General features: G+C 46.4%; 1 protein-coding gene across 2 annotated transcripts in view; it reads left to right on the top strand.

Annotated features, from left to right (window-relative positions):
* MRPL10 (mitochondrial ribosomal protein L10) overlaps positions 1-22,821 on the top strand; it is a 61,746-nt gene that overhangs the window by 8,470 nt on the left and 30,455 nt on the right. For both annotated transcript variants that reach the window (XM_078645589.1, XM_078645588.1), the window contains exon 2: positions 21,441-21,616. In XM_078645589.1, the coding sequence (XP_078501715.1) occupies positions 21,506-21,616 (111 nt within the window). In that variant the 5' untranslated portion in view covers positions 21,441-21,505. The remainder of the gene's footprint in view (positions 1-21,440; positions 21,617-22,821) is intronic.

Here is a 22,821-nt window from a genome sequence, read left to right on the forward strand (position 1 = left end):
ACTTCTTTGCTCTCAACATTGTGTTTACTCACCCTCTGGGGTGCTATAATCTTATCCGTTTATACATTGTACTGCTTCCATTTTATTGTTTCTTGATTGTTATTACTCTGTATACTCTTGTATGACTGATACCCTATTTTTTGCATCTCACTGTCTACGGAATCTCATATTGATTTAAGAGTCTTGTTTATCCTACCTACTGTTTCTGTAAAGCGCTCTGATATCTGCAAAGATCTTGTTCGCGCTATATAAAACTTTAAAAATAAATAAATAAAATAAATAAATAAAGGGGGCCAGAATCAACCTCGAATAATCCCCAGGAGCTAATAATCGCAAACACTATAAAGGAAAAAGGCACATTGACTAGGCAAAATATGAAACAAAAACCTAGCGAAATTAAGACTTCCCAGACCGCGCCCAACGGAAAATCAACTAGCCAGCCTACACATACCCAATCGCCCCCACCCCCTGTATCAGATACAACCATCCATCCTAAAAATAATCCTAACCCCCCCAAAAAACCTACAGAGTGACCAGCAACCCCCAGGTAATAGGAAAAACAACATACATAGAACTGTGAACCTACCACCAGAGGCGTCCCCTTATACACTAATTCTTGTGGGGGTACCAGAGCTAAAACCTACTACCATTGAGACGATGTCTTCTCTGAAAAATAAGGTTATCGATTGGCTATCCAAACATAGACCTCTGCCACCTGGTACAACTAGTGACATTCTTACGGTGAGAAGGGTCACTTGGGTAGGTAATATGAGGAAAACGATCGGCGAGGATTGTGTCCTGGTCAGCGTTCGAGATCCCACGACAGCCTCATACATTTGTAGTTGGCCCCACTACGAACAAGAGAATATCATTCAGCCCCTCCCCCTGTCATTTTTGTATCCTTAAAGCGCATACGCAATTGATGAACAGAGATGGGGGCATCACCAGGAAACGGGGGGGAATGGGAGACTAAAAATGGAGGCAGGAGGGACCCCTATTATAATAGGAAAAGGGGGCTCGAATTTCCACCCACAATTGATGAAGAAGAAGGCTGGGAATTTCCTAACAGGAGGGAGAGCAGATGGAGGGGAGAAGTGAGAGAAGTCCCCAGGCCTTATCGTAATTACCAGCCAGTCTATTTGCCTACCTTTAATAGGTACAGTAGCCTTGAGACAATCGATTGACAATCCAGGATGAATATCATAGAGCAAGTCCACTTAGAATCCACAGAGGACAGTGAGGAGGAAAACAATATCCCCGGACATACTATGCTCCCATGTGAAAATCCACCCCCACCGAAGGATCCCGTATATTTACAAGATCAAGCACATCCTATAGTAGACCAGACCGACAGCAGTATGTTTGTTGAGACAGGCGAGGGGGAAGTACCAGACCACCATATGGCAAAGTTGGCAACAGATGAGATGAACCATGTCCTCCAACGATCTACAACGCCACCCCCATTGACCCTGATCTCATGGAATGTTGCCGGGCTGGCCAACAAATTGGACTGCGATGAGTGGGTCTCCTTTATTAATTCAAAAAACATCTGCCTGTTCCAGGAAACTTGGGCCAGAGAGGAGCACACTTGCCAGGGCTTTGCAGTATTCTCAAAACCCGCAAAATGGGGTGGTCGAGGCCGACCATCTGGAGGATTGGCTATTTGGGTAGCTTCCCACTTGGGCTGCAAGGCCAGCTCCTTAACAGTGGACTCGGACGATATATTGGCGGTTCTGTTGGAATGGCCAAATTTTAACAAAATGGTAATAATAAATGTCTATTAGACACCAGTACCTATAACAAGGGAATCTACCAAGATTGAGGAACTCTCCACCTTTCTGAGCCAAATGCCAAGGGATTTCCATTATTTGGTTGGAGGGGATTTGAATTCCCATTACGAGCCGCTGCCTGGCCTACTTGATGGACCCTCCCTAGAGGAGGATTCAAGATGGTTGGTACCGGCTCCGGAGTCACCCCCACCTAGGGCATGGACCCCCCTTGCCCTACAGATAACCGCCCTCACACTCAACTATGGCCTCAGGGCGTGTAATGGGCGTACCAAATCAGATAATCCAAGTAAATGTACCTATAATAAAGCAGGAAGCGAATCTCGATTGGACTATGTCCTAGTCCAATTGTCATCCTGGGCATGAGTCATCGATTTTAAGATTATAGATAGAATGGACAGTGACCACAACGCCCTGGAGTTGGAATATGCCGTGTTAGGCAATGCTGACATGGGACGGGAAGAACAAAGGGCAAAATTAAGGCTACTTCTTGAGAATAACCGAAGGAGAGTGAAGTGGGGAAATATGCTCTCAAACGGCGATAAGATACCTAGGCTCTATGCTAAAATAATCCCAGTGCTGGAAAAGGCCTTTGCCTTTGGGGAAGAACCCAGCAATGGAGGAAACAGAAAACAGCTAGGGCAAACACATGAAGATCTAATGAATACTTTGGAATCAGAGCTTTTCTTCAAGGGAACACCCAGAACTAACAGAATACACAAAAAGACCTGGTACAATGCCACATGCCGAAACTCCAAACGAAAGCTTTTGCACGCTGTCAAGGCGCGCCGAAGCAAGGAGGAAATCCATGCCAGGAGAGGGGCATACAAGAAACTCCTGGTAAACGCAAAGGCTGAATGGGACCAAGACTATTGGGAGAAACTCATGGGTGCATTAGCCACCAGAGACTCCCGTAAATTCTGGCGCATAGTTAATCATGGTTCGGAAGATCTTCCCTCGGCAATTGAACCTAACATTGCCCCGAGCGTGTGGCAAAATCACTTCCAAACTCTATATGCACCTGAGGATGAGGCTCTGGGATACATCCCCTTTACCCTATCGAATGTCCCGGATGCCGAACCCTTCACTGAAAAAGAAGTTCGGGCAGCCATCGGAGGGCTGGCAATGGGCAAAGCTCCTGGCCTCGACGGGGTACCAGGTGATCTTTACAAGCAGGAGCCAGGGATATGGGCCCCCTATCTCATGTTGGTATTTAATGCGGTTCTGGGTGGAATGGAGGTCCCGGATACTTGGCTGGGAGCAGAGGTGGTCCCAATATTTAACAAGCATTTACAATGCAACGGTCTCGCCTTTGCAAAAGTTAGAGCGATTGGCATTGTAAATGTCAAACTTTGTATTTATGCGTTGGTTTTGAAAACGGATAAATAAATGGCATTGTCATTTACAATGCCAATAGCTTAATCTCTCGGAAATGCGAGACCTATTGCATTGCATTTCGCTGCCTGTGCAAGAAAAGTGTGGGGTGCAGGACGAGATACGACAGGATGCATGCATATTCCGCTAACAAGAAAAGCAATAGTGCTGGGGTTTGACTTCACTAAGTGTGAGGGGGTAGAGGAAGAGGTGCGGGTATCCTCCACGGGAGTGGGTTGGGGGTGGGGGGCCGGGGGGGGGGGGTAATTGGGCAGTTATCAGTTTCTGGACTTTCTGGGATATATGCCATTCTAAAGGAGGCCCAGATGTTGGATGTCAAAGCCTGCCTGGGCCGTGACCGCCTTATTCAGCTGTTGGGGGTCTGACACCCCCCTACGCCATGGCATGGTGTTCTCTCGACCAACAGGTGGAAACTGGGAGGAGTGGTTCATGAGCTGGGTTGGGGGGGTGTCAGGCCTTCTCTGCCAGGGCCTCTCTTAGCTGTGACCTCCTTGTCCAGGGAGCACGTGCGCTCTCAGGCCCCCTCTCCGGCGGTGAAGGGGGAGCCGAGGCCTTTCCGCTGCCTTAGACCTGCAGGAAGGCAGCTGCTCCCACCAGCTGCATGGGAGATGTTTTCAGATTTCTGAAGTCTGTGGCCTTGTGCCCAGGAAAGGCTCTCTTTGAGTAGAGAGACTGGGAGACTGTTGGAGGGAAGTGCGCTGCCGAAGCGGGTCTGAGGTAGCCACCGGGAGTGAAGATGGGGCGAGGAAGAGAACTCACGATGAAGGGCGGCAGCCGCAGGGTGACATGTTCGCAGGATCAGGGGAACCCACGGAGCTCTCTCTCTCACACTGCTGTCTCTCTCACACTGCTGTCTCTCTCACACTGCTGTCTCTCTCACACTGCTGTCTCTCTCACACTGCTGTCTCTCTCACACTGCTGTCTCTCTCACACTGCTGTCTCACACACCATGCTCTCCCTAGAACACACACACTGCTGTCTCTCTCACACTGCTGTCTCTCTCACACTGCTGTCTCTCTCACACTGCTGTCTCTCACACACACACTGCTGTCTCTCACACACACACTGCTGTTTCTCACACACTGCTGTCTTTCTTACACACAATGCTGTCTCACAATGCTGTCTCTCATGCACACTGCTGTCACATTTTTTTACTGTACGCCTACTTTTCCCACCCAGGAAAAAAGGTGTAGTCCTGTCAAAATATCCAACCTTTTCCAGTGTGGAAAGAGAACACTGTGGAGCTATCAAATACCATCAAACATGCATTGGTAGATATTTACAGATTCACAGTGCGTTCCAACCCTGGAAATATTTCTTTCCAACCTCTGTACATAGATTTCTGAAAAATGGCGAAACACTAACATCTAACCCTTGATATAATGATCCCTTGTGTAATCTGAGAGGTATTATCAGAGCTCCGATACAATTTGAACGCAGCCGTAATTTGTCACCTCGGTAGATTGTACGAAAGGTATAAGTGGATTTATTTTATAAGGACCCAGAGTTTTGAAGTTTTGTGACCCTTTAACTAGCAGATATTTAATAAAATTCCACACCATTGGATGGGGTACGGTTTGCTCGCCATGCACTGTTGATGGAGGTTTTGCCAGGCATGATCGGCTAGCGGGGGCTGTTTGTGGAGAGTTGGGAGGGAAGTGGAGGTTTCAGCGAGCGGGTTTGCGGCTCCAATTTGGATGAGTGAGGGAAGTGGGGAGGATCACATGGCTCGGGAGCAGGGGGAGGCGCCTGTAGGGGGGAATTGTGTCCCAGACGGCGGGAGTTTCAATGGCAGTATAGGAATGCTGGCTGCCTGACTGGCTGGCGGGGGGGGGGGGGGGGGGTCAGGCGGTCAGGAGCACGTAGGGGATGAGTGGGTGGTGGAACTATTGAGGCAGTAAATAAAGAGGTACACGCAGACAGATCTATCAAGTCTGAGGCCCGTGCTCTTTAAGTTATTTCACGGACTCGAGGTAAAAATTCAAGTTTTACCTCACTCTGTCATCATTCATACCGCTAGATAGACCCGAAGGAGTATTTGAAACTCTCCAGTCTGACCTCGAACAGCGGTGAGCGTTTACTGTGCCTCCTCAAATGAAATCAACACATCTCCTACATATAAATCACTCAGTTCCCAGTACCTTCTTGCAATCCACTCTGCTGTCTTTGCCGTCTCTTTCAGGTTTTGAAAGCCTGGGCAGTTTCATATTTCCAAGTGAGGCATAAAGGGGGAGTCCCTGCACTACATGCATAGAGAAGCGCTCAAAGATCCGAGACATCAGTGCTATTAAATAAGGTGTTCCCGGCCACCCTCTCGTCTCAGCATGAAGTGCACCGTGCCCAGGCCCCAGATCATTTAAGGGATAATATCCTGCCAGGAGGTTCCTCGGAGGGCTCATGTGGAAAGGGGCAAGGGGGACACTGTGTTTAGGCAGCCTGGGGAGGAGGCAGCGAGGAGTTTAGTTGTTAAGTTTGGGGGAGCGCTTGGAGGGCCGCATTTCTGCGGTTTTGGCTGCGTGAGGTTTGTGGTCAGGATGGAGGAAACAGATTGGGACGGGGGTGCGGTGGGGGAGGAGCGGTAAGTTGGACAGCTGGGGAGGAGGTAGCGAGGGGTCTGGTGGCAGGACGGATGGAGGGGCGAGGCCATAGCCACAGGGGACTTTTGCGGCTGGGGGGAAGAAGTAGTCATGCTAATGCCTTTCATCCTTCAGAGGTCGGTTGGGTAGTGCCGCGGGCATGGCAGGCACGGTCTGTGAGGGGTGAAGAGGGTATTGCAAGGGAGGTTGTGGGGAGGGTGATGGGTGCCGAGCAGATTGTCACCTTCAGAGGTGACATGGATGGAGTGACCTGGGTTAGCCGGGCTGAGGGTGTGCGGTTCTACGGGGCGCAGGGGGGCGGCAGCACCCGAGGCTGGGCCCATGGCCACGTGACGGACCTTGCAGCGAGCGCATGGAGGTTGGGGTACGGTTTGCTCGCCATGCAGTGTTGATGGAGGTTTTGCCGGGCTCGATCGGCTAGTGTGGGCTGTTTGTGGAGGGTTGGGAGGGAAGCTGAGGTTTCAGCGAGCGGGTTTGGGGCTCCAATTTGGTTGAGTGAGGGAAGTGGGGAGGGTCGCATGGCTCGGGAGCAGGGGGAGGCGCCCGGATAGGACACACAGACAGACATACATACACTCCCGCAATAAACTTGAGCATCACGTGTAATAATTTCAGGACAAGTCACACCGACTAAAATTACAAAACGGCGATAAGTGTGTTCTCTTAGATGAATACAGGGGTATGAAATGTGCGTTGCTGAGGCTGCATCTTCCCTCCCGCATACATGCGAATCCGATGAAGGGAACGCCAGAGCGGCTGGGGCCTGTGCGCTGTGCATGCCCTGTGCATTATTCAACACACCAGGTGAGCCTGCTCTGGTGCCCTCTGGACGAGCCTCCACCCACAGCCAGCAATCACCTGGACGGGGGCTGTGTGCTTCAGAGACAACAATACTAAAACAAGTTTCCAGGTGTCTGTGTGAGTAGCTCCGGGAGGGGGTGCAGGAACGGAGACATGGACAGCGGGATGAGGGGCGGGAACGGAGACACGGACAGCGGGAGGGGGGCGGGAACAAAGACACGGACAGCGGAAAGGGGGGCGGGAACAAAGACACGGACAGCGGAAAGGGGGGTGGGAACAAAGACTCGGACAGCGGAAATGGGGGCGGGAACAAAGACACGGACAGCGGGAGGGGGGACGGGAACAAAGACACGGACAGCGGGAGGGGGGCAGGATACAACCACGCGGGGGTCTTCAGAGGGGACCGGGAGCGGCAACAGAGACATTACCAATGATGAAAAAACAGCCCTGTAAAGAAAAAAAAAGTAAACGCCACCCCTCCGAATGACGAACAAAAAAGGGCGGGCTTAAAAAAAAGCAAGAAATGCCCACGAATCTTCTCCAGCCCCGAGTGACACACATCTCTTCCAATGGCTAGCCTCCATTTACGAAGCTAGCCAATGGAAAAGAGAGGCGGGTTAAAGCCCCACTGTTGAAGTCAGTGCGACGGTAGCCTCGACCTAAAAAGTCCTAACCAGAAAAAATATATATATTACTAAATTCAAGCTGAACCTACTCATTTATAACCCACAGACAACCCAAATCAAAACTTCACAGTTAAAGAGCTAGTATGGGACCATGATCCATTGCAATAGTGCTATATATGCCTTATTACAAATGGGACAGTACTCAAAAGATGGTTTCAAGTCGATAACAGAGATCCAGTTTTAAAAAATCATACTTCTAGGAACCTTGCCATCACTGTGCAGGCTCAAAGCAAATAGAACGAGGAGTAACGTGGGCTTATATATACCAGAATTGAAAGAAAAACACAAGTACCCCCAACCCTCCTCCAATTGCCTGTAGTCCTAGGCACATAACTGGGCTCATAACATGAGGCAACATAATTGATTTTTCCTCCAAGAGCTCATTCACTTTTGATCCTAAATACCTTGGCTGAATGCATATTTAGCAACCCTTAAAAACAAGTAGTGGAATAACGTGTGAAATTTAAAGAGCAACTGTAGAGAGACTGAAATTATCATACTATTGATAACCCTAACACAATCCTACTCGAATCTCTCACAGTGATCCTTCTTGCACCCCGACAACGCATGCAGTTCAATCTTACACAGGCCTAAGCCCAAATCCACAGTACAAAGATTAGAGAGAGAGGATTTGAGTCATTCATGCAACTACATTTAAAACTAAAATAAAACACCTACTATTCACTGCCATGCAGACATTTAATATAACAAAACCGTTCCAATGAAGACATTTGTAGAGACATGAAAAGTTCAGAGGCCAGCGGCGTTATACCAACCAATCAACCGAAAATCAGTACGAATTATGCATGCCATAGGATTAACAGGATCTTTGCAGCAGTTAAAAAGTCGGTGTATATATTAATTTTGTACGCCCGTAACAAATGGATCTAGTGATTAAGCAAGGTATTAAGGAATAACGCCCTTTTGTTCAACAAAGCCATTAAAACTGCGACTGATGCTCAAGTGAAATCGGATCGATCACACAATAAAGGGACCTGCGAAGCCGCCAGCATAATGTAAGTTACAAAAAAATGAGAACCTCACTTCCTCATCCTCGATACAGCTAAGCTCTACGTTCCATAACACCATAGCCCCACCTTGGTAGTCCTCGCGCATGACGTGGAAGCACTTCTCGCACAGGCTTAAAGCAAAGAAAACACATTTAACACACACCACTAGCCTGTATGTAACACGTGCGGATAATCCTCAGCGCCCAGCGTAATGGTAGTAAGAGCTATACAAAAAGTATAATACAATGCGATACATATTCTGTCTGTATGCGTAAAAAAAGCCTCAAACCTTTTCCTAACTAAAGAGCTGCGTGAAAATACGTAGAGCAGAAACTTCTGCCAAGAAAATAGATACAGGGGAAGGGTACAGAGCGGAGAGGGACTGCTAACAAACTGAAGCGGGTACTAGTGACACCTACACGGAACTGGCGGGGATGCCTTAGAGACAGAGTCCGGATTTCATTTTTGGAGGGGGTTAGCGGAGACCGTTTCCTTTTAGGGTAATTTTATGCAGAAACAATGATCAGTTTGATAATTATAGTCCAAATAAGTAGCAGACACAGAACTCGCGTGGAGTCGATGGGAAAGCCTGATAGGTGCTCCCAATAGTTGAGGCACGGCTTGGGGGCAGGTAAACAGTCCCCGCCCGCAGGTGCTGGGCTCGCCCTGTCACACCCCAGGCAGGAGCTGTCATCCAGCGGGCTGGCCTGGGAACACACTGGGCCGCCCCTGGAGGGGCACTGACAGTTGGCGCATTGCCAAAGTGAGGGGTCGCCAGAGCCCGCCACCCTAACTTAAAGTAAACATTGAAAGCAGCCCGAATGCTCTCGGGGACAAACTTCACTTTGCAAACCCACAGGCCAAGGTCAGCTGCAAGTACAGGTCTGTGCAGCCCATATTCTGTGCCGGGCACCCCTTGGCTCCACCGCTCCGGCTGAGATATGCACTCCACCCGGTCACTTACCAGCAGACAGTCAGTGTTGACTTGGCAGGCAGGGTCCCGCAGCATTCGACTTTTTGGGGTGTGGGATGCACACCATTTTCACATGATTCCTCTAATCTTGTCCATTATTCAAACAGAGTGCGTGCTGATTGGTGAGTGCCCTGCCCAAATGGCACCTGGATAAGAACATTCTTCAAAAGTGGGGTGACATCTCGCCCCAACCAACCGCACAGCTGAATTGCGCCATTGTGGCGATCATATATATATATTCCATATTTGTCCATGTAAACATATTAATCCAAACATATGATTCCCTAGTTTCAACTTTTTCAATTTGATATACATACACACGTAGAATGGAATGCCAATTTTCCGTTTTCTTATGTTAGGTGGGCCATCAGAACCTCTTCCAAAAACATGAATGAATCAAATTCATCGAAGACAGTATTTTATTGTATAAAAAACCCAATGCATTTCGGGCTAAAGCTGCCCTTCATCAGGGGTCACTGTAATCAGAAGCACAACAATACCCATTATCACTTAAAGCCATCATTACATGTAGCGCAGGCACGCAACACCCATTGGGCTCACGGGGCTTCAGCCCCCCTCCGTCGTGTGTGTCAGCCCGGGCTGACACAGCTTTGCGGGCTGGCGATGATCGAATTGCAGCCGCACCCGAGTACATAACAGGTCTTTAAAAGACCATTAAGACCATTTTACTTGTAAATTAGGCTTTTGTTATGTTGTCACCCCTTCTTACAGCCACTCTGTCTATGGTTGTTTGAATTAGCTCCCTCCCGAAATATTGTTCAGCCCCCCCGAAATTTGGCTCTAGTTGCCCGCCTGATGTAGCGTAACATTACTAGTCAAAGGTGAAAGTTTTTTTTTTTTTAAACTACATTGCCAAGTACTATGCGTGTCTGACCCCTTTACAAATCCCTCACAAAGTAATCTAATGATCTCAACCAGCAAATCCTGTAAGCCACGTGAACTGTTCCCCCAGTATATTTAGTGTATTTAAAGTGACTCCCTTTTGTACCCACGGGACAATCTTCTGTCTAATTAAGGAGCCGTGTTTTAAACAGGTCCTTCCTCATGTGGCTCATACTCCTTCGCCCTGAATGATTCTAGCTGCTATCTCCCTTTGTCTTGCGTGCTCCAACCACCTTCTACTTTCTACCCACCTCGCTCAACCTTCCTTTCCCCTCGCATGTAACCCAAGTTTCGTTATTTCTCACCTCACACTCCCTCCTTCACTCGTACACATCACCACGCTATAGCGTGCTAATCCCTCCCCGCTTGACTCACTCCGCACATTCCCCATACCTCCCAGTCACTCCTTCAATTAAACATCCTATCTATACCCTCCAACTACCTTTCATTTGTTGTCTCCTCTAATGCGCCTCATGTGGCTCATACTCCTTCGCCCTGAATGATTCTAGCTGCTATCTCCCTTTGTCTTGCGTGCTCCAACCACCTTCTACTTTCTACCCACCTCGCTCAACCTTCCTTTCCCCTCGCATGTAACCCAAGTTTCGTTATTTCTCACCTCACACTCCCTCCTTCACTCGTACACATCACCACGCTATAGCGTGCTAATCCCTCCCCGCTTGACTCACTCCGTACATTCCCCATACCTCCCAGTCACTCCTTCAATTAAACATCCTATCTATACCCTCCAACTACCTTTCATTTGTTGTCTCCTCTAATGCGCACCTTATGCTCCAAACATCACTTCAACCTTTAGCCACATTCCGTACCTGCCATGAATATTTAAAAGCGGCCTTCATCATCTCCCGTCGGCCTGGGCTTTCGCTCCCCACACAGCTGAACTCAACAAGCAATCATTCCCTCCCTTCCTCGACCTTTATTTGATCACATGCTCCCTTTCTACATTGCTCCCGATTGGTGCACACTTCTCACGTTTCTGCCGTCATTATTGCAGCGTTGCACAATTTAAATGCAAAAAAACATTATTTCCCGTTATGCACCTCAATGATAGACGAAAACCTTAACTACTTGCCACTTCATCACAGCTTATAAATAATAATTATCATTATAACTTCTGTTTGTTAAATGAAATTGTTATTAAGTGCAAATGAAGGTTTATCAAGCTCATTTCCATATAAATAAAATGCCCAGACCCAGGTTCGCTCGCCTCCGGCTGTAGGAGAGGCTCGTGCTCGACCAGCTGTCTGCTTACTGGAGCGGGCGCGGAAAGCAGGAAGCGCGCACTGAACTTGAAGCTGTGTCCGGGTGGTCTATTCTATTGGGAAACAAGCCATGAGCGTGCACGCTCCCGAACTTCCGGTTTCGGGATGTGCATGCTCACGGCTGTCTTGACGCGGAGCAGGAGTGGCGGCGGGTGGCAGCAGAAGTCAGGAGTGGCGGCTAAGGCCGCTGATGCGGTAAGTGGGGCATAGGGGGGGGGGTGTGTGTGTGTGTGACTGTGTGTGACTGTGTGTGACTGTGTGTGACTGTGTGTGACTGTGTGTGACTGTGTGTGACTGTGTGTGACTGTGTGTGACTGTGTGTGACTGTGTGTGACTGTGTGACTGTGTGTGACTGTGTGTGACTGTGTGTGTCTGTGTGTCTGTGTGTCTGTGTGTCTGTGTGTCTGTGTGTCTGTGTGTCTGTGTGTCTGTCTGTCTGTCTGTCTGTCTGTCTGTCTGTGTGTCTGTGTGTCTGTCTGTCTGTCTGTCTGTCTGTCTGTCTGTCTGTCTGTCTGTCTGTCTGTCTGTCTGTCTGTCTGTCTGTCTGTCTGTGCGTCTGTCTGTCTGTCTGTCTGCGCGTCTGTCTGTGTGTGTGTGTATGCGTGTGCTCGTGTCTTCAGCTGGCCTGCATAAGCGCGTTCACAGACCAGAAACGCCGCGCGTTCCCTGACCTGTCTCCCTTCAGAGCCAACTCCATGACAATAGGTCGAGAGAGCTCGACCTAAAAAGGGATCCCCTCTGCTACCAGCCAACTATCGTCCCATCAGCCTTATCGATGTTTCTCAGAAGCTTTTCGGTAGGCTGATGTTGGACCGGCTCCAGAATTGGCTGGAGGACATGGATACCCTGAGCCCGTACCAGGCGGGATTCAGGAGAGGGGTCTCCACGGTGGATCAGATATTTAGACTGAATCTCATGTACTGGAGGACTGCACTGGTCGAGGGCGGTGCACTGTACACGGTTTTCGTGGATTTGCGCGCCGCCTTCGACCTGGTTCCTAGACAGAAACTGTGGAGGGTTATGGCGGAGATGGGCGTCCCAGAGGACATTCTGGCAGTCCTGATGAAATTACACCATAACAACTTCGCTCGTGTCAGGTGCGGAAGAAGCGGCAATCTAACTGAAAGATTCCCCGTTCGCAGGGGGGTGAGGCAGGGTTGTGTGCTCGCACCGACCCTGTTCTGCCTCTTTGTGAACGGGGTGATCGAGCACCTGACGAGGATAGCCAACATCGACGCCCCGAAACTGTGCGGCAGCAGGGTGCCCGCAATAATGTTTGCGGATGACACCCTGCTGCTGTCCAGATCGCCAATGGGCATCCAGCGAGTGTTATACGGCTTTCTGGACTTCTGTGTAGTAAGGGGTCTCGAGGTAAACCCCCAGAAAACTAAATTTATGATCCTAAATCCCCTGCCCTCCAATCGCCCTAATCCTATGCTAGGTCCGACAAGCTTGGAAAGGGTGTATACATTTGAGTACCTGGGGATGACATTGAACCAACACCTGACATGGGGGGCCCACCAAACAAAAGCTAACATGAAATTATCCCAGAAGGCGGGGGCATTCGGAGAATGGCCAGCAAATCATCCCATCGCCCACCAGGCCCTGCACTACAGATTTACAAAGCCCAGGCAAGGGGGGCAGTCACTTATGGGGGCGAGCTCTGGGGCCACTTACAATCACAAAGCCTCCAAACTACAGAAAATAAATTCCTTAGGCAGCTGATAGCTCTCCCGCCAGGCACGCCATTATTACCCCTGAGACTGGATCTGGGCGTGAGGCCCATTACCGAGGAGCTTGGCCTCAAACCACTAACCTTTTGGCGCCGCCTCTGGAGTAGCCAAGATCTTACCATCTACAGAACTGAGCTCCAGGAATTTCTAACACTACCTAATGCAGCTAATATGCCCTGGCTAATTTACATCAGGAGGATCTGTGAAACTCTCAGAATGCCAGAACTGTGGTTAGACCCGGAAAATGCCTGTACCAGAATCTCAAGGAAAATGCTGTCCAGAGCATATTATGATCACATGCTCGCACGGACTTTGGAGGGCACCTGTGAGGGATCCTTAACATCTCAGTTTATTAAAAATAAGGATTCCTATAACCTGGAAGCTGTTTTGAACGATATAACCCCGCCCCTCACAAAAAAGTTATTCCTACAGTGGAGGTACGGGACTCTTCCCCTCAGGTCCTTTACAAAATCATGGTCCGGCGAGTCGGGAAAAGGGACATGCCCGGTATGTGCCCAGTCTGAGGAAAATGAGGCTCATGTAGCATTCATATGCGGAGCTTACCAAAAAAGCAGAAAATACTTGTTCCTGTTCTTAAAAACCTGGGATTCAGAACACTGCTACCCGCATATAGAGTTTTAAAAAACTGACCTATCCCCATTGATTGTCTTTTCCATGGCTACATTTTTAACTGCAATGTGGTATGTTCGTACTAGATTGGTAAAGGGAGGTGGAGCGTCTTAACTATTCTTTTAGCCCTTGACTAATTAAAATTGTTCTTAAAGTTGATTTTAACCACTAATGTATTTTAGAAAAAGGATATGTTTATTCTTGGGTTTTAATCAATGTGAGATAATTTGTATATCTTTTATGATCAATTGATCGAAATAAAGATTTGAAAAAAAAATAGTGATGAAAATGCTCCAGGATGTCATTTTTTTGTAATACAGTAAAATGTTAATACCTGTAAATTAAATACACACATTCAGCAGCTAGGAAAGCCAAAATAATGTACATTTTGTTTGTGATTATGAAGTGTGATGGAAACAAAGATTATAATAGGATCAGAACAGATCATGTCACTGTACTTGGTGGTTCATAACTGATAAGTATTCACTGAAACCTAAGTTCCTCACATTATCGTTTGAGGACAATCTAATTTTGTCAGTAAACCCGTATATCAATGCAAATATAGTGGTCATTTCCATGGAAAATATGCTGTCTGTAAACAACAGTGTGCTACCACATGATGCTTTAGTTACATTAAAAAAATCGCCTACCTAGTTATTAAAATTAGGCTGCAAAAGTTTTTTGTTCTATAAATTGCATTGTGGTTGTAAAAAGATTGTGAACCACTGCTCTATATTTTGGTCATAGCCTCTGTAACGTTCCACATCATACCATTCTAACAGCAACTCCTGCCAGAGCTATCATACGCACAGTACTATACGGAACCCTACATTTCTACCCAAACAAATTCTTTTTTCAGCAAAATTAGGATAATAAAGGACTGGGACAAAAAACATAACTTTCTAACCTAGATTACGATTGTAAATTATGAACGCACAGTAACAAAAGGATCTATGTGACGGAGGCAGAAACCCACTAAGCTAAGCATATAAAATACTGTTTTTTGACCTGCATAGTACACACTCTTTGCAGCAGGCTTATTAACCCTCTGCGCTACCTTAAGTGAGTTAAAACTGGCAGTAGATAAAACTCTGATCTATCTCCAGCAGGTACATTAGTTATCTTGGCACTTTCATTGTTGCCTGAAAACTGTTGGATATAGAAGGAACTCTGCTGTGTTTTTAAAACTGCTGCACTGCTTCTTAACTGGCCCCCAGTAGCAAAACCTTCACCCACTCACGCACTTTCAGCTTCCCAGGAAATCTCCCGATGGCTGGTACGGTCAGTCCGACCATGACTCGATAATATATGGTATTTTTCTAAGATCACACAATATGGACCAGTTTATGGGGCAAGTGCCTTACAGTTAGGTCAAGTGCAATGTTAAAGTCACTAGGTCTGCAGGTCTAGAAACATTTTAATGGTTTTTGGAGGCCTGGGCCAGTCTGCTGACTGCGGCCCTTAACGGCAGGTAGTATTACTTTATTATGACTACATTTATTGACATTGGAGAATGAAAACCTTAGTTGGCTTATAGGGATTCAGACGTGTAATCTACAGGTCACTGTTTTTCCCTGCTGAATGTAACACAAGTAGTTAACTGATGACTTGACATAGTTTACTAATTCTGGGGATACCTTTTTAAATCTAGTAATATGTAGCATTTCAACACTGAACCCAGAAGCGCTCACTATGAAAGTACAAAAAATACAAATTAAACAGAGCTCGGTGTCCCAGAAGTGGATGCCGCGCTCAGTATTAAATAGAAATAAATAAACTGAGCGCGGTGTCCCTAAAGCGGGCGCCACGCTCAGGATGCAAATACAACAAAATAAAGGTAAGCCGACCGTGTACAGAGCCAAGTAAAAAATCCAGTCGTCATGGGTGGTAAAAAATAGCAACAAGGCGGTAACAAGGAGAGACTAACAAGCCTCATAATGAATCGGAAGCCAGCTTTTACAAAGGGCAATCAAAAATATGGCCGAAGAGAAGGTGAGGCGTACACAGCATACTTGACTACTGCATGCTTCGCAGAGCGAGCTTCGCAAGCGCGCTGCCGCTAGGCTCAACCTAAAAAACAGAGAATACTTATTTGATTAAAACAAGACCAAAACGATGATACCCAATAAGTAGAAAACGAGATATGAATTTGTAAAGATTAAGTCCCAAAACAAACAGTGCTCAGAATTCAATAGCACTAAAGGGTTACTTGAGGTCGCACTAGACCGGGGTAAATCCAAAGATCCGACCACGATGAAGGGCAGGCTGGCTAAAGGAGCGACGCAGGGCCCGCTGAAAAAGTACCTTGCATGGAGCAAGCGCGGCTTCAAGGGCTCCCTGTGTCTGTTCTGATTCACGAAGTCAGGTTGATGTGTCAAAGTCGAGCCTCACAGTCGGTGTCGAAATGTCGGCGCTGTGTCAGAGTCCAGCCCTGCAGCGGCGTCATCAGATTGGCGCTGCATTGTTGTTGAACTTTGCAGTCGAGACCTACGTCGTCGTTGAATCTTCACTGCGTCCTCAGGGCACTGACTTGGTTCCAATCAGCACAAAGGGGTCACTGCATCGATTTTTGCAGAAAACAGCTGCAGAACCCACTTCTGAGGCCCAGGGCTGGAGGTGCATCTCAGGCAAGGGTATGACTCACAGAAGGAAGAGACCAACAGAGTTAAAAGAAGTCTTTTGTGACCCTGAGACTTCAGAAAACGCAAGTCAACAAGCCCTTGGAGAAACTTAGGTTCAAGGATGTAGAGAACAGGTCCAGTCATTCTCACTTTCAAGCAAGAAGCAGCAGGCCAACACAGCAAAGCAGGTAGCAAAGTGGCAGTCCCTCCTACAGCAATCAGCAGCCCAAAGCAGTTAGCAAAGTTGCAGCCCATCCTTTAGCACAAGAGCTCTACTTCCAGGGAGGATGTTTTTGGTTCCAGCAAAGTTCTGATATGGTGGTATCAGGGGTCCAGTACTTGTACCCAAATGTGCCTTTGAAGTGGGGGAGACTTTAAACAGGGCTTTGAAGATCACAAGGTCTCTGCCTTTTCTTGCCCTGGCTCCAGACTTACTACCGGGGGGAGGTGAGGGGGGGGGGGGGTATGCAGCTCTTTGTGCGGAGACAGGCCAAGCCTTATTCAGGTGCAAGTGCCAGCTTCTCCCTCCCAATCTACCTCAGGAAGGCATATCGGCCTGTTGATGGGCCTTCACAATGCAAATGTCACACCCCAGCTCGCTTTGTGTAACTGTCTAGAGGAATGCACAAAGCTCAGCTGTCACCCAACCCTTCAGGGACGGGCAGAGGCACAGACTGGTTAAAGTAAGAAAATGACAACTTTCTAAAAGTGGCATTTTCAGATTTACAATTTAAAGTGCAACTTCAACATACTTTGTGATTTTAAATTGTGAGTCCAGAGACGCTACACTCTAAATCTCTATCATTTCCCAATTGGAAATTACACGTAAAAGAAATTTTAAGGCAATCCCAATGTTAGCATATGGAGGATATACGCCTTGCAGTAGTGACATTTTTTTTTGCAGCTGTTCACTAACAGGACATCTAAAACTCAAAAGTACCTTTTAAATACACTGCACCGTTGGCATACGCTTCTTAAGGCCTACCTTAGGTGTGACATATTTGTAATTAAAGGCAAGGTTTGGGCCTGGCAAGTAGGTTAACTTGCCAGGTCAAAATTGCAGTTTAAACGGCACACACAGGCTCTGCAGTGGAAGTCCTTAGCCACGTTTAAAGGTCTAATGATGTGGGTGGCGCAATCAGTGCTTCAGGCCCACTAGTAGCATTTAATTTGCAGGCCCTGGCCACATATGGTGTACTTTACTAGGGATTTATAAGTAATTTAAATATGTCAATTGTGGATAAGCCAATGTTACCATGTTTTGAGTACAGAGCATATGCACTTAACCACTGGTTAGCAGTGGTAAAGTGCCCAGAATTCTAAAGCCAGCAAAAAGCAGTAGGTCAGAAGGCAAAAAGTCAGGGTAAACCACACCAAGGATGCCAAGTCTAACACACTGCTTTCAGTTCGGGCGGAAGGTTATGAACAGAGTCGATGAAATGAATAATTTAGATACTGTTGCATATTAAACCATTTTAAACTGAGAATGGTTAGAAAAATTACACCTTATCTACCAGACTCAGCAGCAAAAACCTTGGTCACCTCTTTAGTGCTCCCAGCGTTAGACTACTGTAACGGTCTGCTGCTCAATGCCCAGAGCAGAGTTACCAAGAAATTACAGACCGTGCAGAATGCGGCCGCTCGCGTTCTGTCAAAAAAAACCAAGTTTGCACCTATCTCAGACACGCTCAAAAGCTACCACTGGCTGTCTATTCAAAATAGGGTTAAATTTAAAGCTTTATGCACAGTCTATAGGTCTCTACAGAATCAAGGACCTCGTTTCCTCAAAAACCAACTGATTCCTTATAATCCATCCAGAACCCTCAGATCCACATCTCTCAATCAATTAGTGGTTCAGCGAAGTCGTACGGTGTCCTGGGGTGACCGCTGTTTTTCTATCGCGGCCCCTAGACTCTGGAACACCCTACCTAATCATATAAAAACAAGTCCCACACTTCTTCAGTTTAGAAAAAACCTGAAAACATGGTTATTTAATCAGTGATTCTTTTCCGTACTTCTGTTCATGGTGAGACATTGATGCACTTTTAGCGCCGAGACGCCCAAGGGTAATTGTATGCGCTCTATAAATGCCATTAATAAATAAATAAAAAAATAAAATATTACACTTTTTCCATTTCTAAGTGCTGTAAATACCCGGAGGTAGTATTACTTTATTATGACTACATTTATTGACATTGGAGAATGAAAACCTTAGTTGGCTTATAGGGATTCAGACGTGTAATCTACAGGTCACTGTTTTTCCCTGCTGAATGTAACACAAGTAGTTAACTGATGACTTGACATAGTTTACTAATTCTGGGGATACCTTTTTAAATCTAGTAATATGTAGCATTTCAACACTGAACCCAGAATCGCAAAAATGTCTGCAGTCCTCTATTTTCGTCCCCCTGTACTCTTTCTTCGGACTTTGTAGTGTTATGTAAGATGTAATGGAGAAGCATTGCCGTATGATTTCTATTTTATTTTCCCGAACAAAAATCATAGTTTCCAGCATATGATTTCTTCTCCAAATTAAGATTGAAACAAAGCAACTTGTACTTTCACCTTGTAACCCAACTGTACATCTTCAGTTAGGGTAAAAAACATTTACCCGTCATAATTGTTCTTGCTTCGCTCTTATTTTCATCATGCCCTAAAAACATCTAAACAACATTCTTTATGGAAATAAGTAGTACATGCAATATTTCACACAGGAATACTATGTGTGGGGGATACCTTTCTACGTTTTGAGTATTTTACGTGGAGGCTGTCTTCTGGCTTAACCTATTGTTGGTTTAACAATCTCATCGGAAAATGGGGGCACCTCCTAGATGCTGCTTAGAATGGACTAGCTTATGTCATACAACACGTCTTGAGTGATGCTGTCTATGAGGTCATAAGTAGTGCATGGCAGGGGCACACGTTATAGTTAGTTAGTGCTGCTAATTAAAACTGGTGAATTTCTTTGTTTTTTTTTCTTTTTTAGTTTAACATGTTAATGTTGTCATTAACAATTTGACCTAACAATAATGTTACTTTTATGGTTTTTTTTTCAGTAAATATATATATATTCTGCTCACATGAGCAAGGAGCGGATTGCTCCGAAACGAGTAGAGTTACATTGCTAAAATAAACATGCAGAAAAGAATTTGGCCCGTGGTGTGTGGTCCGAATGAAGTAGGAACAACGCTGTTTGGGAAATATAGGGGCTTGCCACCCCACCCGCTGTCGCACAGAAGCTCGGGTCCTGAACGAAAGAAAAGTGTTGGGATATATATACACATATGTACATCTTCCTTGTAGCCAGCCTTCTTCAGCTATTGGTCTGGTATTCGCATATTTCTTCCTCCAACTACACCATGGGACAAAGGGACTGGCAGAGCCTTGTGGCGGTAGCCAACATCAGTCTTGTTGTCTTTGCCAGTGCTTTTTTTCTAGGGTAACATAACAGTATTTTCAAGACAAAACTTTCTTCTTAGAATGTGGACAAATATGACAGAGGAGCGGAAGGAAAGTTGGAGTTTATGGCAATTTAGGGTGGTGCCCCTGGGCAGCTCTGTATAGACCATGGCTAACTAGGAAACCTCGCCCACAGAGCCTTTAGATGCACTCCAGCATTCAGAATACGAGCTCTGCTAAGGTTGAAGAGGGCGATGAAACCCCACTCGTGGACTCTTGTCATTATCAAACTGGGCCTGATGCAGACAATGTGGCCTCTCAGACCAGCAGAATTGCTGTGGTAGAGAGTAGATTGAGCTCTAATTAAGACTAGCTACATAACTGGGAAGAAATGTTTCACGCTCTTTCTTGGAGACACAAGATTAGCACACGCAAGGCTCTAGGGTAAATGTAAATGTCATGGTATTTATAGAGCGCACTGTCACCAGACGGTCACTTTGCGGTGTCGCCTATACGGCTTCTTGGCGCTGATACTCATACCGCTGTGGAAACCCTCCTGGTGTTCCCTGTGAAGTGTCCACTCCTGGGTACCCCCAGGGTGAAGCCAGGCATCCTTAGCGCTGTTGGGGCCGGTGTGGAGGCTAAGCAAGCTATTGCCCAGAGTTGCAGCGTGCGGCCCGTGATTAGAATAGGCACCGAGGCGAGAATTAACAGGTCAGAGGAAATTGAGCCAGAGACCCCGCCGAGGCTGGAATCGAACCCTGGTCCCCTGGCCAGAACTCTGCATCAGGGTCTGCCGCTCTAACCATTGAGCCACACTCCTCCAGTTCAAGAGCCAAGTTCCACAAGGAACAATATTAGCAGTAAGCATTAACTTAATCCAGCTTTATTGAGTGAGTTGTTAAAAAGAGGATCTCAGACTTTAAACTTTAACTTCTTCTAACTGAGCGAGTGAGCAGCTCTGTGGCAGCCACAGCTTCGCTAGTTTTACCCCCGGGCTCTGAATTTTTATTGGTCATTGTTGGTGTTCCACAGCTGATAATCAGATGGTGGGAATTTATGAAAACATTTCTCTTCTGATCCTCTGTGCCCTCAATTATCTGCTCCAGTATGGTACCCTCCCTCTGCTTTTCTGTCATTTTTGGGTATTCAGACGTATAATAAAATTCCTTTAACCTAATGAGCAAACTGATGCAATACAGCCGAACCTGTTGCACGCATTAATAACCACTCTTTTCTACAGCAGATTTTTCTTTCTAGAAATTATCCAATTATAGACATATGCTCCAACGCAGGCCGTAGACACGCATATTTTGAGCCCAAAGATACACACCATGTACTAGTCATCTGTCATTTTCTACCCCTCTCAGAACTTTCATAGCTACACAATCAGGACCCTCTGCACCTGTATTACACCTCTTGTACACAGTCCCTCACCTCCATGTCTGTCCCACGATCTAACATAGGCTATACTTTCAGACCATCATTCTACAGCCTGATCTAAACATTTATTAACTTTATACTCCAGCAGAAAAGCATTGAATGCTCTTATTAAAGGACAAATTAATGTGTTCACCCTGACCTTAGAGAGTCTTCATACTTGATGCTTTTGTCTCAATTTTCAGGCTGTTTTCCAACGGTTCAGAGTGTGCGACATGGCTCCAAGGCAGTCACTCGCCATCGCAAGGCCATGCACTTCGAGCGGCAGAAGCTCATGGCTTTGACTCGTTACATCCCTCCAAAACCTGCCGTCCCAGAAAGATGCATTGTTCCCAAGAAGAAGCCATTTGATGAGGAGAAGGTATGATGTATTCATTAGGATTTATAGTGGATGAAGTAAAGGAGTTCTTGCTCAGTAATCCTCACTTTCAACGAATTATTTGTAGGAATATTCCAGTGTTCATTTAGATAACCCACCTGCATGAACTTTCAACAGACAGATTGCATGAACCTTTTTGGTAATATTGGCATACTTTCTTTCTTGTAACGTCCTTGAATCAACCTTTAGGGACTTCCAACTCTGAATTGAGTGCCAGTTGAAATCAAGAATATCGGATGAAAGCCTTCACCTAAGGAGAAATACAATTCCTTTGGCTCCCTGAGCTTGTAATTGGTGCCATTGTTTTATGTACACATGATGATTTGCAAGGGGTTGAATTTTGATCATGATTTCCCTAGTCCTTCACGCCCTTGAAACTTATTTCCAGTAGCTGGATCTGTACTTTGGGTATGATACTGGAGTAGAAGTGGACCACGTGGGTTGAGGTCCCATGACATGTGCTAAGAGCACAGACTTGATAAAGCACGATCCATACTATAGACTATATAGAAAAGGCTGATACTGGACCGTGAACACAGATGGCATAAAGCATTCAACGGGTACACTTTGAGAACAGATTGCATAGTGCAAGCGTGCCCATATTAATGGACGCATGGAGCATGCAACAGTTGAACCTTGAACATGCAATACGATACAGGAACTGCATGGCTCTTTAGTACAGTTTGCATGGAGCAGGTCGCTGTAGGATCATAGTAAAATCGACACTGAACATGCAACAATATAACACAGAACAGAAACTGCGCTCTGCAACTACAGTATGCAACATACTACAGTCCCAGCTGCATCATCTGAACGAGAGACAGTCAGCCTGGATCGCTCTGCTTTACCCAGTAGTGACATTTCCTGCTCACTTTTGGAATGCAGGCTTCTGATGAGCTGTGCGAGTCTTAATCCTAGTAACTAGTAGGTGCTTCTTTAGAACAGCGTGAAGGAGGAAGACATGGGTATCTCTGTGGCAGGACGTTCCATATTTTATTGGACAGGCAATATGTTTATGGTTTTAGTTGTTCAAATAGTGTCTTACGGAGGTAAGTGAATAAAGCAGTGCCATAGTCCGATCTGGATATGAACATAGCTTGAACCAAGTTCTGTAGGTCGTATTGCGGATCTCCCCATGGAATACACAATTCGCTTGAAGTTAACCTTTCCTTTTGACTAGCCAAACA

The sequence above is a fragment of the Lissotriton helveticus genome, chromosome 5_1 (assembly GCF_964261635.1).
Source record: "Lissotriton helveticus chromosome 5_1, aLisHel1.1, whole genome shotgun sequence".
Taxonomy (NCBI): domain Eukaryota; kingdom Metazoa; phylum Chordata; class Amphibia; order Caudata; family Salamandridae; genus Lissotriton; species Lissotriton helveticus.